The sequence below is a fragment of the Juglans microcarpa x Juglans regia genome, chromosome 2D, assembly GCF_004785595.1.
Source record: "Juglans microcarpa x Juglans regia isolate MS1-56 chromosome 2D, Jm3101_v1.0, whole genome shotgun sequence".
Lineage (NCBI taxonomy): Eukaryota > Viridiplantae > Streptophyta > Magnoliopsida > Fagales > Juglandaceae > Juglans > Juglans microcarpa x Juglans regia.
Genome location: NC_054596.1, coordinates 9,160,012 through 9,178,134, shown reverse-complemented (window position 1 = coordinate 9,178,134; position 18,123 = coordinate 9,160,012). Strand labels below are relative to the sequence as shown.

General features: G+C 35.9%; 1 protein-coding gene across 1 annotated transcript; it reads right to left on the bottom strand.

Moving 5' to 3' along the window:
• Positions 1 to 7,750: 7,750 nt before the first annotated feature.
• Positions 7,751 to 15,819, bottom strand: LOC121248252 (probable transcriptional regulator SLK2). Its single transcript, XM_041146655.1, is given in 11 exon segments — positions 7,751 to 8,919; positions 9,123 to 9,192; positions 9,296 to 9,389; positions 9,531 to 9,631; positions 10,983 to 11,051; positions 11,142 to 11,356; positions 12,614 to 12,662; positions 13,167 to 13,305; positions 13,741 to 13,915; positions 13,918 to 15,008; positions 15,663 to 15,819. Coding segments are annotated over 10 exon segments (2,562 nt in total). The 5' UTR covers positions 14,675 to 15,008; positions 15,663 to 15,819; the 3' UTR covers positions 7,751 to 8,026.
• Positions 15,820 to 18,123: the final 2,304 nt, after the last annotated feature.

The following is an 18,123-nucleotide window of genomic DNA, read 5'->3' as shown; positions in this document are numbered from 1 at the left end:
GATTTAACACTTGCTCTTGATGATGAACATATTTCAAAATGTTTGACTTTAAACATTTTAACTTCTGGATATGATATGCTTAAAGGTAGCAAACCCCTTACTTTGATTTACAGGATTTATTATCGTCTTTTAAAAACGAGTTTAAATCCAAAAGCTATTGCAAAACCCATCCAGGGAAAAACTCTTCTGATCTAGAGTTCAACCCCAGATGCGGATGTTTCAACTCCAAAAATGATTTTTTGGAAAGACATAACTCTTCCCAAAGAATGAATTTTGGAAGAAGAAATCTCTTCCATCCCTCGAAACCCTGTTGAAAGTTATCCACGTAACATTCAACAGTACCTGGATGAAACTATTAAAATTAGTTTTGATCAGACTAGATCTCTAAGACTAAAAAGAAATTCTTTTGTTGGATCTAGTTCTTCTTTGCAGGATCAGAAATTCCAGTAAGAAGAGATCAAAATCTCAAACAATTTTTGAAAAATTCTATTAAAACAGTCCAACCTGTTAATCCTGTTTTAAAGCTGAAAGGACTTTCTACATCCTCTCAGGTTACTTCTGCTTTTTATTCTGCACAGGATGCTGGATCCTCTAAAAATCAACCTATTCATAATGAAGTCGATAAAGAAGATGACTCATCTTTATCACCTACAGCTTCAGATATGGTAGCTCATGTTGCACCACAAGTTCATCACAGTTTAACTGTGTTGAATAAACCATTTGCTTTTGATTTTGTTTATCTTTTTGAAGAATACAAACTTTCAAAAAACAGTGTTAGGCGAAAAGCTTATCACACAAAGTATTCTGAAAAAGAAAAACAACCTGTTAAACGGAAATGGAAAGAAGAAATGAATAAGCAACAAAAGCATATTCTTTTTTTCGATTTTGTTGAAAATATTTATGTTTCTAACAATACTTTGAATGTTGTTAAAACTGATTTTGTCAAGGAATAAGGTAAAATGGTAGTTCAGTCTAGCCATCCACCTTTGGAGATTGTTCTCATCACCCATAAAGAGGTTAAGATATCTACTTCACCTTTCAAAATCTCAGAAACAGTTTCCAGAGATCCTGAAAAGGACAAGATTCTCAAAGAAACAAAAAATGTATAACTTTGTGAATCTTACTCTTCATACGATCGGACAACAGTTAGATCGGATTGAAGAAAAGGTTGAAAAACCTGATCATATTCCTTTGGTTTTGACTACAGATCAACCAAAGAAAATAATTGAAAAACCTTTGATTATCTTACCTAAAAGTCGGGCCAAAATTGACTTTAAAAATCCACAGACAAAGACTTTAGATAAGATTGATCAAATGCTTAATGATCTGAAAAAGGAACAACCTTCTACTAGTGCTTTTTCTAACAAATAAATAGAAGAATAAGTTCTTGTTGAAACTACAGATGAGTCTTCTAACGACCATTATTCTGAAGAAAAAGATCTTGATCTACTTGAAAAGAATTTTCAAGATATTGTTTTAAAACCTGAAATAGCCAGATTTTCTTTAAAATGACCCAAACCAATGAGTCTAACGAAGAACTGGTATTCCAGGCCTACTCCTCCTGATTTACAGTTTGAAGAAAAAAAATTTCAAAGCCAATCTTCTTACTCTGCCGACAAGATCTACGAATGGAATATTGATGGTTTCTCTGAACAAGAAATCATGAATACCATGAGTAAAATGTCTCTTGTGGCAAATGCTTATGTAAATAACAATATTAGGCAATCTGATATTGTTAAAATTTTAACACAAGATTTTTCTGGTATTTTGAGAAACTGGTGGGATAAACACCTAACCAGAGATGCCAAGGAAACCATTCAGAACGCTGTCAAGTGTAATGATGAAGGGTTACCTATTTTTGATAAATCCATTGGATCTGCCCAAACTGATGGAGTTAATACTTTGATTTATACAATTTTAAAGCATTTTATTGGCACACCATCTGATATAACTAGCCGCATCAGCGACCAGTTAAATAATCTTAGATGTCATCAGATGTCTGATTATAGTTGGTACCAAGATGTTTTTATTTCCAAAGTAATGCTTCGGGATGATAATCAAAAGCCTTACTGTAAAGAAAAATTCATTGATGGATTACCTCGCTTGTTTGCTTACAAAGTGAAGGATGAACTTACTATTGCTGGGTCTCTAAATTACGATGCATATACTTATGGTGATATATGTGCTGTAATTAAGAAACTTGGTATTAGTATATGTAATGATCAAATAATGCTTCGTGAGCATATGAGAAATAACAAGAAAGCCAAATATGAAATTGGAACATTTTATGAACAATTTGGACTTCCTGCTATAGCTCGCTCTAAAATGAAGCACAAGTTTTCTAAACCTCATGGTGGTATCAGGAGAAAATCCCGTGATGAATTTTATAAGAAAACTTATAAAAAGCCATTTTTTAAGAAAAAGAAATCTAAAGATTTTTCTCAAGGAAAATGTTTTATTTATGGCAATCCAAGACATTTTGCTGACAAATGCCTCCAGAAAGCCAAAAAAGATAAAAAAAACTAAAAAATAAGTTTAATCAGTTAAATATTAATAACAATGACAAAGAATAACTATTTCAACTCCTAGCTTCGTCTTCATCATCTGATATCCTTGAGTTCAGTTCTAGTGATTCAGAATATCACTCAGAAACTGAATCTCCAGATTCTACTGGTCCTAAGGTAGGTTGCAATTGTAATGATACTTATTGCCAGACAAAGGGTAAGACAATTCAGGTCTTGTCTAAATCTGAAGAACAAGAAAACATATTGTTAACCTTGATTTCTCAAATAACAAATCTTGAGTTTAAGGAAGAATATATTCTTAAGTTAAGAAAGACTATGACTCGCCAAGAACCAGAATCTTCTAAGCAAATGATTAGTTTTCAAGAAACCTTGGAGAGATTTCAAAAGAAAAAACCTAAGGAAATTTCTACAAATGATTTACAACACGAAATAAATCTTGTTAAAAAAGAAATCGTTGAACTCAGATCTGAGGTTAACAACCTTAAGTCTGAAAATGAGATTTTAAAATAAGAATTTTTAGTATTTAAAATTGATAAACAACTTGATCAGGATATTCCTTCTGACAATGAGCAAACAAACGATTCTGGTTCAAGCCAACATGAGTTAGCTGCTGATAATCAGATTTGTTTGATCCAGCATGCCATTCCTCCAAAATGGTTTTCTAGGGTCACCATTGTGGTCGCCCATGATTTTCAATTTTCTGTTGTTGCTATGATTAATTCCGGATCAGACCTGAATTGTATTCAGGAAGGACTCATTCCTAGAAAATATTTTGAGAAATCCTCTTAGAAATTATTTTCTGCAAATGGGTTTCAGATGAAAATCACATATGAGCTTAACAACGCTCATATTTGTCAAAACAATGTTTGCTTTAAAATCCCCTCTGTTTTAGTCAGAAACATGTCTGACAAAGTGATTTTAGGCATTCCATTCATTTCTGCTTTATATCCTTTTTTGACTGAAAAAGACGGTATTACTACCGACCCTTTTGGTCAAAATATCAAATTCAAATTTGCATCTCGTCAAGAGATTGATCAAGATAAAGGTTTGAAATCTTTGCTCTTTGCAAAAGAAAAACATCTGAATTTCCTCCAACAAGAAATCAGATACAAAAAGATTTCTGAACAATTATCTTCGCCAATTTTAATTTCAAAAATTAATGATTTTAACAAGCGTCTTTTATTTGATGTTTGTTCTGATTTACCAAATACTTTTTGGCATAGGAAGAAACACATCGTTTCTCTTCCCTATATCAAAAATTTTGATGAAAATACTATTTCCACTAAAGCCAGACCCATTCAGATTAATAGTCAGATTTTAGAATTCTGCAAAAGGAAATTGCAGATCTTAAGAAGAAATGCATAATTAGAGATAGCAAGTCCCCTTGATCTTGCCCAGCTTTTTATGTCAAGAAAAATGCTGAACTAGAAAGAGGTACCCCTCGTCTAGTCATTAATTACAAACCCTTTAACAAAGTCTTGCAGTGGATTAGGTACCATATTTCCAACAAAAATGACTTAATTCATAGGTTGAGTGATGTTATGGTCTTTTCCAAATTTGACCTCAAATCTGGGTTTTGGCAAATCCAGATAACTGAGTTAGACCGGTATAAGACAGCCTTTGTTACCCCCTTTGGTCATTTCGAATGGAATGTGATGTCATTCGGCCTCAAAAATACCTCTAGTGAGTTCCAACATATCATGAATGATGTTTTTAACTCATTCACTGCTTTTACGATCGTCTATATAGATGATGTCCTTGTTTTTTCTAAATCTATTGATGAACACAGGAAACATTTGAACTCGTTTCTAGACATCATTAGAATCAATGGTCTTGTCGTTTCAGTGAAGAAGATCAAACTGTTTCAAACCAAGATCAGATTCCTTGGTTATGATATTTCTGAAGGGAAAATCAGGCCCATCCAAAGAGCTATTGATTTTGCCGACAAATTCCCTGATATTATTCTTAACAAAAATCAATTGCAGAGGTTCTTAGGATCTCTCAATTATGTTGCTGATTTCTACAAGGATATGAGGAAACAATGTCGTTCTTTGTTCAAACGATTTCGTTCCCATCCTCCTACTTGGACAGAAATTCATACAAACAGAGTGAGGAAAATCAAAGCACACGTTAAGACCCTTCCGTGCCTTGGTATCCCCACTTCTGATTCTTTTAAAATTGTTGAAACAAATGCCTCAAACATTGGTTATAGTGGCATTCTGAAACAATCTGTTTCACCAAATTCTCCTGAACAAATTGTTCGCTTTCATTCTGGAACCTGGAATCCTGCACAAGAAAAATATAGTACTATTAAAAAAGAAATTTTATCCATAGTACTATGTATTTCTAAATTTCAATCTGATTTGTTAAACAAAAAGTTTTTACTTCGAATTGATTGCATGAGTGCTAAATTTGTTTTAGAACAAGATGTTGAAAACATTACATCAAAACATATTTTTGCACGATGGCAAGGTATTTTAAGTGTTTTTTATTTCGATATTGAATACATCAAAGGCACTAATAATTCTATCCCTGATTTTCTTAGCAGAGAATTCTTGCAGACACCCAACCATGAGCGTGAGCAAGAAGAAAGGAAAGAAAAACAGAGAGCGAACCCCTCACCTCCAATACCCAGTATAAAACTCATCAAGAATGAGTCTGGATCCACCATTATGCCCAGTGCCTCATCATCAGCACTGGATATTGACAATAGGTTCACACATCTTGGTAAAATTGTGCAACCGGCTACCTTCACGTCTACGGTTTCTACAGCTTTTGATCCATATGTGAAAGCAGTTGCATCAAAAATTCCTGCTTTAATTACTCCTCAGTTTTTCCTCCCAAAAGGAAAATCTAAATATCTAAAGAAGCCGTTTATAACCCATCTGTTTCACATAGAACCTAACCGTTCTAACCTAACAGATCCGTTTAAAATAGCCTCTTATTATTTTCCCCCCAATTTCTACTGGATACCTGAAGATTCATCCAAAAATCTCCAGTATTATTCTAGTATTTTGATTCTCACCAACTCTCTTGTCATAAAACCCATTTATAATAAGAATGATTCCACCAAACTAATTTTGCATACTCATACATGCATATGGCTGGTTTAACCGCCTATTTATTTTGTGCTTGCATAATTTAATTTTTGTGCAATTTATTCTGATTCTTCCATTCCCTTTCTTCTCTTCTTCTTCAGTTAGTTTCGGCTTTTCCTTCCAAAACCAATTATATATACACGCACGCACACACACACATATATTAAAAAAAGAAAAATTTAATAAAATGACATCATTTTATCTTAGATTTTATTTTATTTTTAAATAAAACGATGATGTTTTACATTAAGTTTGGTTTACAACTTAACCCCTCTCTCTCTCTCTCTCTCTCTCTCTCTGAGTTGGATTTTGAGTTTTGAATTTTGATTTTTTTTTTTTTTGGTTTTCCGATTGCTTGCCAACAGTGGGGGTTTTAGGTAGGGTGGGTGGATGGTCGTGGGGGTCAATTTGCTCCTGGCACGCGGATGAGTGCGCCCGTCCATGGAGGATGGGACCCAACTCTCCTGCACCCTCATGCATGCAAGAGCGAGGGGCAGAGCCAGAAGCCCCCTGTCCGGGGGGTGTGGGTAGCACCTCTAAAGTATTTATAGCACTACCATCAGTATGTATGAGATATTAAGACTAGCGATTTTTTAATGTGGATTTCTCGTGCTAAGGATCCCACTAGCAAGAGAAAGGGCCAGACGGCAAGCAAATCGTAGAAGATAGGGACGAGAGACTTCAACTAGGTGTACTTGTCATCGATTGTGGGCTACTGTGACTTCTTGGCCTCCTTCACCTTCCCAAATTCCTCTTTGTTATCATCCTTGGGCTTCGACTTTCGGCCCCTTGTCTCCTTCACGGCCTACAACTACAACTCCATTGTTGCATCTCTCGTGCTCATGCTTGTTCTTCATCTTCCTGCATCACACAAACTTGATGCCCTAAGTAGATCAAGTTTTCCTTAAAGTTGTTCTCAAAATCCTTTAAATGTTGCTCGAAAACTATGATTTTGATTTATTTGTTCTACTAGCTCCCTGATTTTGTTTATTGATACAATAATTTCTTCCATGGTTGATAGCATGAAGACCGGTGTCTCTACAATACCAATTTGTAATACCCCCAAAAAAAAGTGTTTGGCAAAAATACATAAATGAAAACTCAATTCAAGGGAAGCACCTCCACAAGAAAGGAGAAGAAGGAAATGAGGAAGGAGAAAATAACTTTGATTCAATTTTTGCATGTCATTACAAGTGCATCCTCCCACAGTCTCAGATATTGACACTCCTCCAACTTAACAAAACAGTTCAAACAATTCTAATAAACAATAAATTGACCATGGCTCGACTCGAGAATAACATGTAAATAAAAGAAATGGCCACAAGCCAACACATAACCAACAGGATGAGCCCAAAACTTCTACACCTTTATTGCCCAAACCAAAGCCACAATGACTTCGGTCCACTACTGATAACGTAAACTGAACGGTGACATCCGAAGAAAAAATAGCAGAACAGATACCGTGGTTTGAAAATTAGAAAGTAAAACCTTATGTTTTTGCCACAATCCCTTCTGGCCAAAGCATAAACCAAATTCGTTTGTTGCTCTATAGAACCCCTTGCGAACGGTGAATGCAAGGGCTTAAGATACCAAATATGGGACATCTGTTCTGAAAAAATATGAAGAGCTCTGTTCTGATCAGTTTATAAACGACTAATTGGATTCTGCGGAAGGCTTTATCAAGGTGTACATTTTTTGTAGCCATGGAACGAGGCCTAGCCCTCATTTCGCAGAGTGATAACGAAATGCATAAAAATCACGCCTACAGGAATGCAACTTACTCGCCACATGTCAGATTTTAGATGTATGCGAATTAGTAATGATACTTTTTACAACCTTTTTATAACTCTTTACAATTCTATCGCAAGAATATGGTCATTCTGCTACCTAAACATGGTAGCCAACGCATCCAGAGCCGTGGTTCAGGCCATCCAAAGGAGCATTATAGTGTCGCATGGTTAGCAATGCAGTCGAGTATCCAAAATTATTCAGCTCAACCTTTCTCACATGAGCGCTGAGAAGTGTATATTTTGTCTCAATCTCTTCAGAATCAAACAAGATTTAAATTGAAGCAACTATAATGTTTATAGTTGCAGACATACTAACATAACGTGTAAAACTCGGGAATGAAACATGTAACTATCATATTAATACGAAACTGTTGTTGAAGTTCTTGACCACTAGATTACACTTGCAAGCTTTGGATGGACACAGAAAGCCATCGAAATAGAAGTCAAAATACCTACTGCGAACAAGAGCGTGAAGTCAAAGGAAATTCTGCAATTGAGAGAGAGAGAGAGAGAGAGAGAGAGAGAGAGAGAGATTTCAAATACCCTGTACAAAAGATATATGGTGGACACTTACCCACAGAAGCGAACAAAATGATTGGCCAAATTATGTTAGTCACCCCTTCCAGCCATAACTCATACTATCATCAAAGTCACCATTTAAAAACCCGTTTTCTGTGAAGTCGTGGGCTATATCCGGTATTACCATATCATCCTGCAGATGGAGATTCTGTGGTAGATCTGGAGATCTCTGGTTGAATCCATTATTGCCACCAGCTGCAGAGTCACTGTTTGAAGCAGCTTTGAAACTGTTACTCCGAATTGGAGCAGGCCCATTACTTCCCGACGCATTGGCCATGGCTAAAGCTGTAGGGTTGCCTCCAAATCCTAATCCATTCCTTGCCACGCTTCCATTTGCATTTGACCCAGCAAGGGATTGCTGTTGCACTCCACTGTTGTTAGACATCTGCAGCAGATGCTGGATCATCTGCTGTTGTAAGACCTGGTTGCCTTGGGAGGTCTGTGGATGATTTTGTTGCAACATGTTATTAGCACTCAGTGAGCGTTGCTGCAGTTTCTGTGGTTGCCGTGGCTGTGTACGGGGACTTGAGAAGCCACTGGAAGGTAAACTCTGAATAGATCCAGGAATTAAAGCAGCTGCCCCTTGGAGATTTGAAGACGGACTCTGATTAGAATTATTTAAGGAAGATGAAGCCTCCTGTTGAAGCGAGTTAGGATTCGAATTCATAGAGTTCTGCCTCATGAGCAGATTCTGGTAACTGGTCAGAGCCAGAGCAGCTTGTGCCGATCCGCTTAAAGCTCCTCGACTGACCATGTTATGACTGTTGTTTATTTGGTTATTTAGTCCAGGATGCAATGCCATTAGCTTATTGAGGGTATTCCGGTCAGTTGGGAGACCCTGCACGTTTGCTAGTTGCTCCATCTCCTGCATCTTTTGCATCTGGAGCTTGGCTATAGAGGCATGTCGAGGATAATTTTTCAAGCCCTCTGCAGAAGCGTTGCATTAAGACCCAAACAAGCAAACAAGCAATGGATATATGGTTTTAACATGGTTAACATGGTCTTGCACTTCTATCTTTTCTAGGCTTCCCATCTTCAGTCTTGAAGATGGGAAGCCTAGAAAAGATAGCTAGAAGTTCAAGACTATGCTGACTTCCAGAAATGATAGGTAAAAGCCACAAAGGAATTACCAATTGGCCCGACTTTATTCTCCCGGCTGAAATCTATCAGTTCTTTCATGCTATTGACAACTTCAGAGATCTGTAAAGAGTTGAAGAAGAACAATAGGAAAACTCGAGATGAAAGTAAAATAACATGTCCTTTTTAACTGGGTTTCATGTCAGATATAGATAAAAATACATACCTGCAAACACCTCACATATCTTTTTGAAAAGCCCAAGTCATTCAATGACTGTAACTCCAAACTCTTTGCAAGCTGGCGCCCTGCTGTCAGTACCCTGAGGAAAAGCAATCGAAAATCAGTGCAACCTCTCTTCTATTTGAGCAAACTATCCATTTGATGAAACGAGCTCCAGCCAAAAAGGATTAAAGAGAAATATCAAATCGCTGAGCAACTTTCTATGGTTCAATTCACTCACATATTACTGTTTGTTTGTAGATCCTGCTGAGAAACCCCATCAGATCCACTTTCAGCAATCGTACTCTGGCATTTCTGAGCAACCTGAAGCAACTGATTCACCTGCAAGAGAAGTGACATTGGTAGTCCTATAAATGTTTCTGTTTAGCAATCCAATGCAATCTGAGTAACCCAAATAATTTTTTTTTTTATTGGCACCGGGTGTCCAGGAACAGCGTCCAGACTAATCCCAAGGGTGCACAAGCCCTCAGCAAGGAGTTTCCCGCAAGTGCACCTCTGGTAATTCAAGAGGAAAATCACTCAGTCCGATGGCCCCTAGAGATTGTTTGCACCCAAGGGGATTTGAACCTTAGACCTGAGGGGGGCATACTCCCAAACCCAAGGCCTTTACCACTTGAGCCAACCCCTAAGGGTTGAGTAACCCAAATAAATTAAATCAAGACCACGAATAAAAACTATGAAGTGAATGGAAATAAATACATTTCATAGACTCTTGCCTTTTTTTTTTTTTTTTTTTTATAAGAGTAAACTTTTGCCTACTTAAAGGTCAAGTTTGTGTCAGAAAATTTAGTTTATTCATGATAAGCATTTTGTGGCAATTAGGTTGGGAAATTATAATGAAAAGAGATGTCAGTATGATCAAAACTCATATTTTTCACTTTTTCTTTTGTACATTGACAGCAGTAAATATATTTTTTTGATAAACTTTTTAAATAACTGAAACCTATGAAAGGAAGCTCACTTCTATTTTTCATTGCATTCTTTCAATCAAATCATTATGTCCCATGTATTTGGGCTATGCCTATTTCTCATAAAAAAAAAATCCCTATTTACTGATAAAAAAAAAATTATTAGAAAAACCTTTACAAGTTTGACGACTGTAGTACATAATCCTATAGGATTGAGCTTCAAAAATTATCATCAGCTTTTTTAAAATGTTGCTTGTAGTGCATTTCCTATGTTTACTGGAAACAAATATTACATAGCATCTCTTGCATGCGTTCTAGATAACTTTTTTTTTAATTGGTACCGGATGTCCGGGAATAGCGTTCCGACTTATCCCGGGCGTGCAGAGACCCTCAGCAATGAATTTTCCGCAAGTACACTTCGGGTAATTCAAGGAGAAAATCCCTCAGTCCAATGGCCCCTAGAAATTTTTTGCGCGGTTGCACCAAGGGGATTTCAACCTTAGACTGGGGGGGAGCATACCCCCAAGCCCAAGGCCTTTACCACTAGAGCCAACCCCTAGGGGCTATGCGTTCTTGATAACTATCAAATACAGCTCCCATTTTAAAGGTCACAATCTATACCTAGTAATAACATCAAGATTATTACCTACTTATAAAAAAAGAAACACATCAAGATTATTACCAATCCAAGCATGCAATAGCTGACAGAATCATATTGTCAACCATAACAAAGCAACAGTTCATGAGGCATACAAAATTAATACCTGCGGTGCAACCAACCTACGAGGAAGAAGTTCTTCGTGCCGCTGTGCACAAAATTCCCAAGATAATATCTGCAAAATTATAAAATTCCAGCAGGTAATTTGCAGAACATATATATAGAGATTAAGAACACTTTAATTGAGATTATAAGCTTTATTAACCTTCAGATCATGGGTGAAAATGATACGAAGCTGACCCTCACGAACAACACGAAGTTGCTCATAAACACTCTCTTGGACTGCTTTTCCATATTCTAACATCATTATTCCAGAAGGAAATATACATTCCCGTGGCAAGTCCAAAAACAGAAGCTCATCAATGACCCCACTACCAAACTTGATCTCATTAAGTCTAGGAAGTACTTCAAATGTTGCCTCTGCAATGAAGAAAAGTAGTACTTAGACTTGATCAGAAATCCTCTCAAAGATAAAATCCTAAAATGCAAACATTTAAATCAACTTCCTCATTAAAGGTGAAGCTAAATTCAAGACCTAGGCATGTTGTGAGACTATTAAAATCAGTTGAATTAATGGACTAATTTTAACAGTGCCCATCATAGTTACAATTGAATGTTAATCTGATGCTATTTTTTGCAACAGAGTGATGTCTGTACATGTCTCCATGGAGTTCATTGAAATTTAAGAGTAAAGGGTTTCTTCCTTTGAATTTATTGAGAAGTTGCGTACAGGAAGCAGTAGTAATCCATGAGTCCTGTTAATATTTGGGTCAAACCATGCTTCTCCGTAGCAAGTTTCAATACTCAAAAACTTATATTATAGTCACAAAGTCCAGGTCCTGGTCCAATTAGAATAAGGAGTTTCCAGCAGCCTATAAATATCTATTTAACCAGTACAATCCAGAGGATTTTACTTTTAAGTGTCTCCTCACGTTATTTCCAAGGACTGATGCAATCCTGATCCTAGGTGCATGGTCTAAGGGAATCCAAGCACAGGGCCTTGAAACCATTTTGGCAGCAGTCTAAAAATATTAGTGCTGCTCTTCCAATTCGGTAAAGATCAAGTTTAAGTAATTTTCCAGCAGCATTTATACCACTGAACGATTGCATTAACCCTAGGTGAGAGGCCTAGAGGAAGCCAGGTGTGAAGCCAATACTCTATTGTAATTACCCACACTACATTAACTCTAGTAAACCCACCATCAAAGCTTGATAAGTACTCCAAATCTTAAACATCCCACATGACCCTGTCATCCGTCAGTTATTATGAACTATTAGTAAACATACAGATGGTCTTAACCTTCATGCGACTGTTCTTTATCATGCTTTCTCCAGGACAATCCTAACACCATACTAATATATCTTAAAACTTCAGTAAACTTCCATTTTAAATATGAAAATTTTCCTTGGGCTTCCATAAATTCTTGTAAACATATTGAGGTTTCTCTGAACTTTCATTGACTAACTTTTACTTTAATTCACACTCATATACATAGAGTAATAAAGTAATGACGGATGGATATTAACCAAACAATAACCATTAATAATAATTCTAGCCGTCATTAATACATAATATCTTAACCTCAACCCCTCCAAAACAAAAAAGAGGTAATCAACTAAATCACCTAAAAAATCTTCCTATTAAAGTGTTCTCTAATGTAATTCTAATTTCCTTACCAAAACCCCTTCCAGATTTGGAACCGCAAATATCACACTGCCACGAATCCTGGAAAATAAAAGAGTAAAAATTAAGAAAATAAATCTTCACTGTGATAAACATGATCGTGCAATTCAAGAAGTAGAACATTGACACTGAAGACTTAACTAAATACATGCAATTAATAAGTTTTTAAGTACAATTGCTATAGAAGCATGGATACAAGGTCATTGGATAAAATTTATCAAGTCTTGACTACAATGAAAATATTTCGGTATTCATCATTGGATAAAATTTATCTGAGGTAAGTATAAATTTTATGCAACGAGTTTATGTGCAACTAGGGGATAATTAATAATAATTAGTTACTATAATTTAGGATTATTTACCTAACTCATTTAAGACTCCTAATATTTATCTATTCCCTTATTCAAATGACCGATAATATAAAATCCTAATAAATAATCCTAAGTTTTCCTAACTAATTATTATTAATTATCCCATAGTTGCATACGTAACATTATGCTTTGTATATAGAAAGAAAAGAAGGCCAGACCAGGGGAAAAAACTGACCATGGCCGCCTGGGGGAAAACACCAAGTGCATGATGCCCCACGTTATCATATAATGACAAGCACCATCTTTTCTTCGCGCGAGGAGAGTAATACTCTGCCACAAACTTCCTCCAGTACATAATACTATTTTCCTGTGAAAGGACAAAAAATGAGAAAAAAAAATATATAAATAACAAGCTCTTTGCCTTCAGAAGTACCTAAATTAAAAAATAAATTCAACGTGAAGATTCTTCATGTTCAAAAAATGCTAGATCATCACAAACATAGAAATTCCATACACAAGGAGAATATAAAGAACTTCATGTACAGCAGAAAATGTGTTTTACAACATATTTGAGATTCATAGAACTTTTATGATATTGAAGATTTAGTTCTAGAACCCTAGATATTATATGCTTTAGAAAGAATATAAATAAATTTTCCCAGTTATACATAAATATCCTATATATACCCCACCGTATACAAATACATATATGGCTCCCAACACATATCGGACCCAGTTATGGAGCATATTCTGAAGTATCTGTGATTTCTAGCTCTTACTAGATGAAGAAACAAAAGCAAGTACTCACATGTGGCCGTTGCCGCTGATGATAGAGGTATTGCATCAGCCGGCGAGCACAAACACCACTATCATAGGGACGCTTCATGCCTGATATTGGCGGCATTGCCTGTTGTTGCAGATGATGCCTCAACTGCATCTGCTGCTGCTGCTGCTGCTGCTGCTGTTGCTGTTGCTGCAACTGGCTCTCTGTAACTGTGGCATAGACTGCAGAATTTGTTGTTGTTGCTGCTGTCGTAATCTCTGCTGCTGATACAATGCTTGAAACTGTGGATTGCGGCCTTGGAATTGCATAGGGTCTTGTCTCTGCAGTAACTGTTGTAACACCTGCTGCTGCAAGATATCTTCTTGCTTGATATCCAACCGGGGTTTCTTCTGCACCTGGGATAAATTATTTGGATCCTGAATGAAAGCTCCAACTCGTGCACCCATGGAAAGGGAAGCTTGGCCAGTTTGGGATGCAGGTAGCGATGTAGCACTTGAAGCTCCCTGCGGCTGCTGCACATGTTGCGCATTCCGGTCTTGATGGGAATTTTGCTGCACTACAGAAGACCCGTCCATAACTGATGAGCCCGAAATACTAATGTTATTGGACGAGAATGACAAAGGCGAAGCTGGCAGACGCAAGTAAGACTCTGTATTGATGCTTGCACTTCTTTGCAAATGGGGACCTCCTGAAAGTGCAGAGTTTGCATCTGTCACCAACGAACTTGCCCCGACACTTGGTCCAGAGTTTGCCACACTGTTCATCGCAGCATTGCTCATATCCCCCGAAACAGGACCCAAATTTGAACGCCCAGGTCCAGGAATTGAATTAGAAGAGTTCCCAAAAGATGAGCTCAAGTGAGAATTAACTACAACCTGGGATTGCCCATCTCCCTGGAAGAATATTCCAGAACTTGAGGAAGATTGGGTTAATCCTCCAGCCACTCGAGAAGGTGCCATAGGGGGCACCACCCCTTGGTGGCTGGAGTCTAAGTAGCTCTCAAGAGCCAGACCTTACTAGGGTATATATGTACCAAAACAATTACGCTCGACCCAGTTAATATGATCCAAAAACAAGACCCGTGTTAGAAAAAGGCCCAAAATAGCTGCACGAGTGCAGCATGGAAAGAAATTAATAGTAGTTCACCAACCAAAGGTAAAACACAATTCGATCCCTTGTATCTCAGATTTCACCAATCAAAGTACGGTTTTTACAGATCTACAAGCTCTAGTGCGTTCGAACTGCACGCAAAGTTTTACTCTGTTTGAGCTTTCAACAATTTGTCATGGGGATCTAAAATAAACAAACCAAATAACAAATTAGCCGTAGATGAATACCCTAGTTAAAAATAGAAACCAACAGGAAGCTCTATAAACTGTCTTACCTAGTTTAATTAAAGACTAAAAACATCTAATCTCTCACATACGAGCCCTTGAAAAAAAAAAGATGAAAAAAAATCTTCCTAACAATTGCAACCAAACCCTAATTTTTCGCCATAAACAGTTTCTTTAGCAGAAAGCGAAAATCTTCCAAAAAGAAGTATACATTAAAAAGCGCAGAAGCGGTCAAATTGCGTGACCATAAAATTAAACTAAAAAATATTATCATTAATCAAATTAAGCCCAGAATATACTGCTTTAAGAATCGTAAAATGCGATCGAACAACGAAATAGCCCAAATCGGCAAGAAATTAGAAGTTTTCGGAACTCTGAAACCCACTGGTAAAACATACTAAACTAAATTAAAAAAAAAAAAATTCGGTTAACAGGTGAAACCAGAAGATCAGAAGCTTACAAAGAAAAATTTAGAAAAATAAGTATAAAACACATGAGTTTTTACAGTTTGATAGATCGATCAGAACATAAAAAGATATAAGTTAAATAAATTATATTGATAACTTAGATTAACAAAAAGAAACAGAAACTGGAACAAGGAGAAACTACTGACCTCTGAAACGGGGAGCTAAGAAAAAGCGGAACGTTTGGCTTCCTTAAGCTTAATTATGAAACTGCGGAATCGCTAGGAGAGAAACAGAAGGAGAGAGAGCAAGCACTCCGACGAGGCTGGCTATATACCTAGCGGGAATCGTAGAGAGGTGGGATTACCGGCTGCACTGGTTTCGAGCCCTATGCCACCGGCTGTGACCGGTGAGGCGTGGGACGCGTGTCATATATATGATTGCGAGACATATACGGTATTAGATCGCTACGGTCGCTGACGCGATGACGTGGCAGAATACCTTCGGAGGTTGCCTACTGTAGATCATGAGGACTTAACCTGAGTTGGGTCTCCGCTAGACATTATAAGCTACAGCCTACAGCTGAGGATGCAATAGTCGATAGATAGCAGGTCTGCCACGTCACTCCAAGGGGACGAATGCGGTATTTTGGCAGAAGTCAGGGGTAGCGAGAAAAATGATAAAACTCAACGAAGATCTGATATGGCTCTTGCCCAGGCATGCCAGCCAAAGGTGTAATTATCCGAGAGTCTCTGTGTTGGGGGGGGGGGGGCGGGGGGGGGGGGTGGGGGGGTTGATGTTTTGGCCCTTAACGGATAGGGACAGGCCGTCGGATCGCCAAGTGTGAAAGCACACGAATAAAATAGAACCAAACCATGGCTAAACGTGTTGCATCTTTACTTACTTAGTCAAAATTAAAGGACGACTAAAATTTAAATAATTTGTATCAAAAAGAATTTACATTGAATTAAACATTTTTAAAATAATTTGAATTTTAACTTTAGTGCTTCATCAAATATAATTAACTACAATTACTTTATCAAATATTCAAATATTAGTTTCTCATTCCAAGCAAATAAATTAAATTAATTAGAATATAATTATTATTAACATTTAATAATATTTTTTTAATATTAATTTAATTAGAATATAATTATTATTAATATTTAATACTTTTTTTAATATTAGTTTAATTAGAGTATAATTATTGTTAACATTTAATAATACTTTTTTCATATTAATTTAATTAGAATATAATTATTATTAACATTTAATTGGTAGAACTATAAAATGTGATAAAAATAAATTTAATTAATTAATTATTAAAATAATAATATTTTATTATTATATAAAGAGTAAATAGATAATCTAACGTGAAAATTGAATTTAAATAAAATAGGTAAATATAAATTTATGTGATATTACTTAAAATTTAAAGATGCATTTAATCAATCCAATAAAAATACTCTTAATCCATGCACCTAACCTCACCTAGCTAATTAAAATCTCCAGGGCTATACCATAGAGTCACAATCAAGTATTGATATGTATTTTATTTTTATAAGCAGTATTGATATTTTGTTATCAATGCACTTTTATTGCTTCTTTATGTACAGACTCTTCTCAATTAATTTACTTAGGTTGGCCTATTGCCTGCCACCCCACTATTCACCATCTTTTGTTTACTACCACAAACCTTCCTATGTTGTTATTAAAGAAAATGGATTAATATTTTTTTTATAATTTAGACAATTTGAATGTTATCCATTATTATTGTAGATTTTATAAAAGTAAATCTATAAATTAATATATTTAAATAATAAATATATTTTTATTATAAAGTAGATCGTATCGTATGAAATCATATCAATTTATGAGTTTATTTTTATGAGATTTTTTTTATAACTATAGTACTTCTCTAAGTATAATATAATTTAGATGTTGTGTCTGAATATATCTTTAAATTATTAAAAATAAAAAATAAAAAGCTTATAAAAACTCAGTCATCCAATTATCTGATTAAAGTTACGTTAGATGTGGGTTCCAATGGCATCAAATTAAGGGCCAAACATAAGCAGCCACCTTCGAAATTCCCACCTTGCTTTTAATTATTTTTGCTAATGTAGGAATCAGAGGCACAAATAGATAGACTAGTGGGTGAGATGACCCACACAGAGACTTGATATCGGATTAAGCCATTTAATTTTATTTATGATGTCATTAATAATTAAACTATTATATTTTATTCATGCATGTGATTGATTGAAAGTGATATTTTTTTATGAGCTAATTCCGGCTGTCTTAGTGAATTCTTTGACTGTCACTGTCTTAGGCGACTGTCTTTAGTTGATGTTTGGGCATTACACTCAGAGACCAATCCAATCCAAGCAAAGCTTGTGTTCGTCCTTTAGCTTGCTTGGAATAAAGGGTACACTCTTGTTTTGATACTTAATCCTTGAATTAAATTCAAATTGCTACCAGCGTCACCGTCACCAACACCACGCTCTCACAATCTTATTCTAAGATTGCGTTTAGATGTTAAATTGAATTAAATTAAATTAAGCTGAGATGATAAAATATTGTTAGAATATTATTTTTTATTATTATTATTATTTTAGAATTTGAAAAAATTAAATTATTTATTATATTTTATATTAAGGTTTGAAAAAA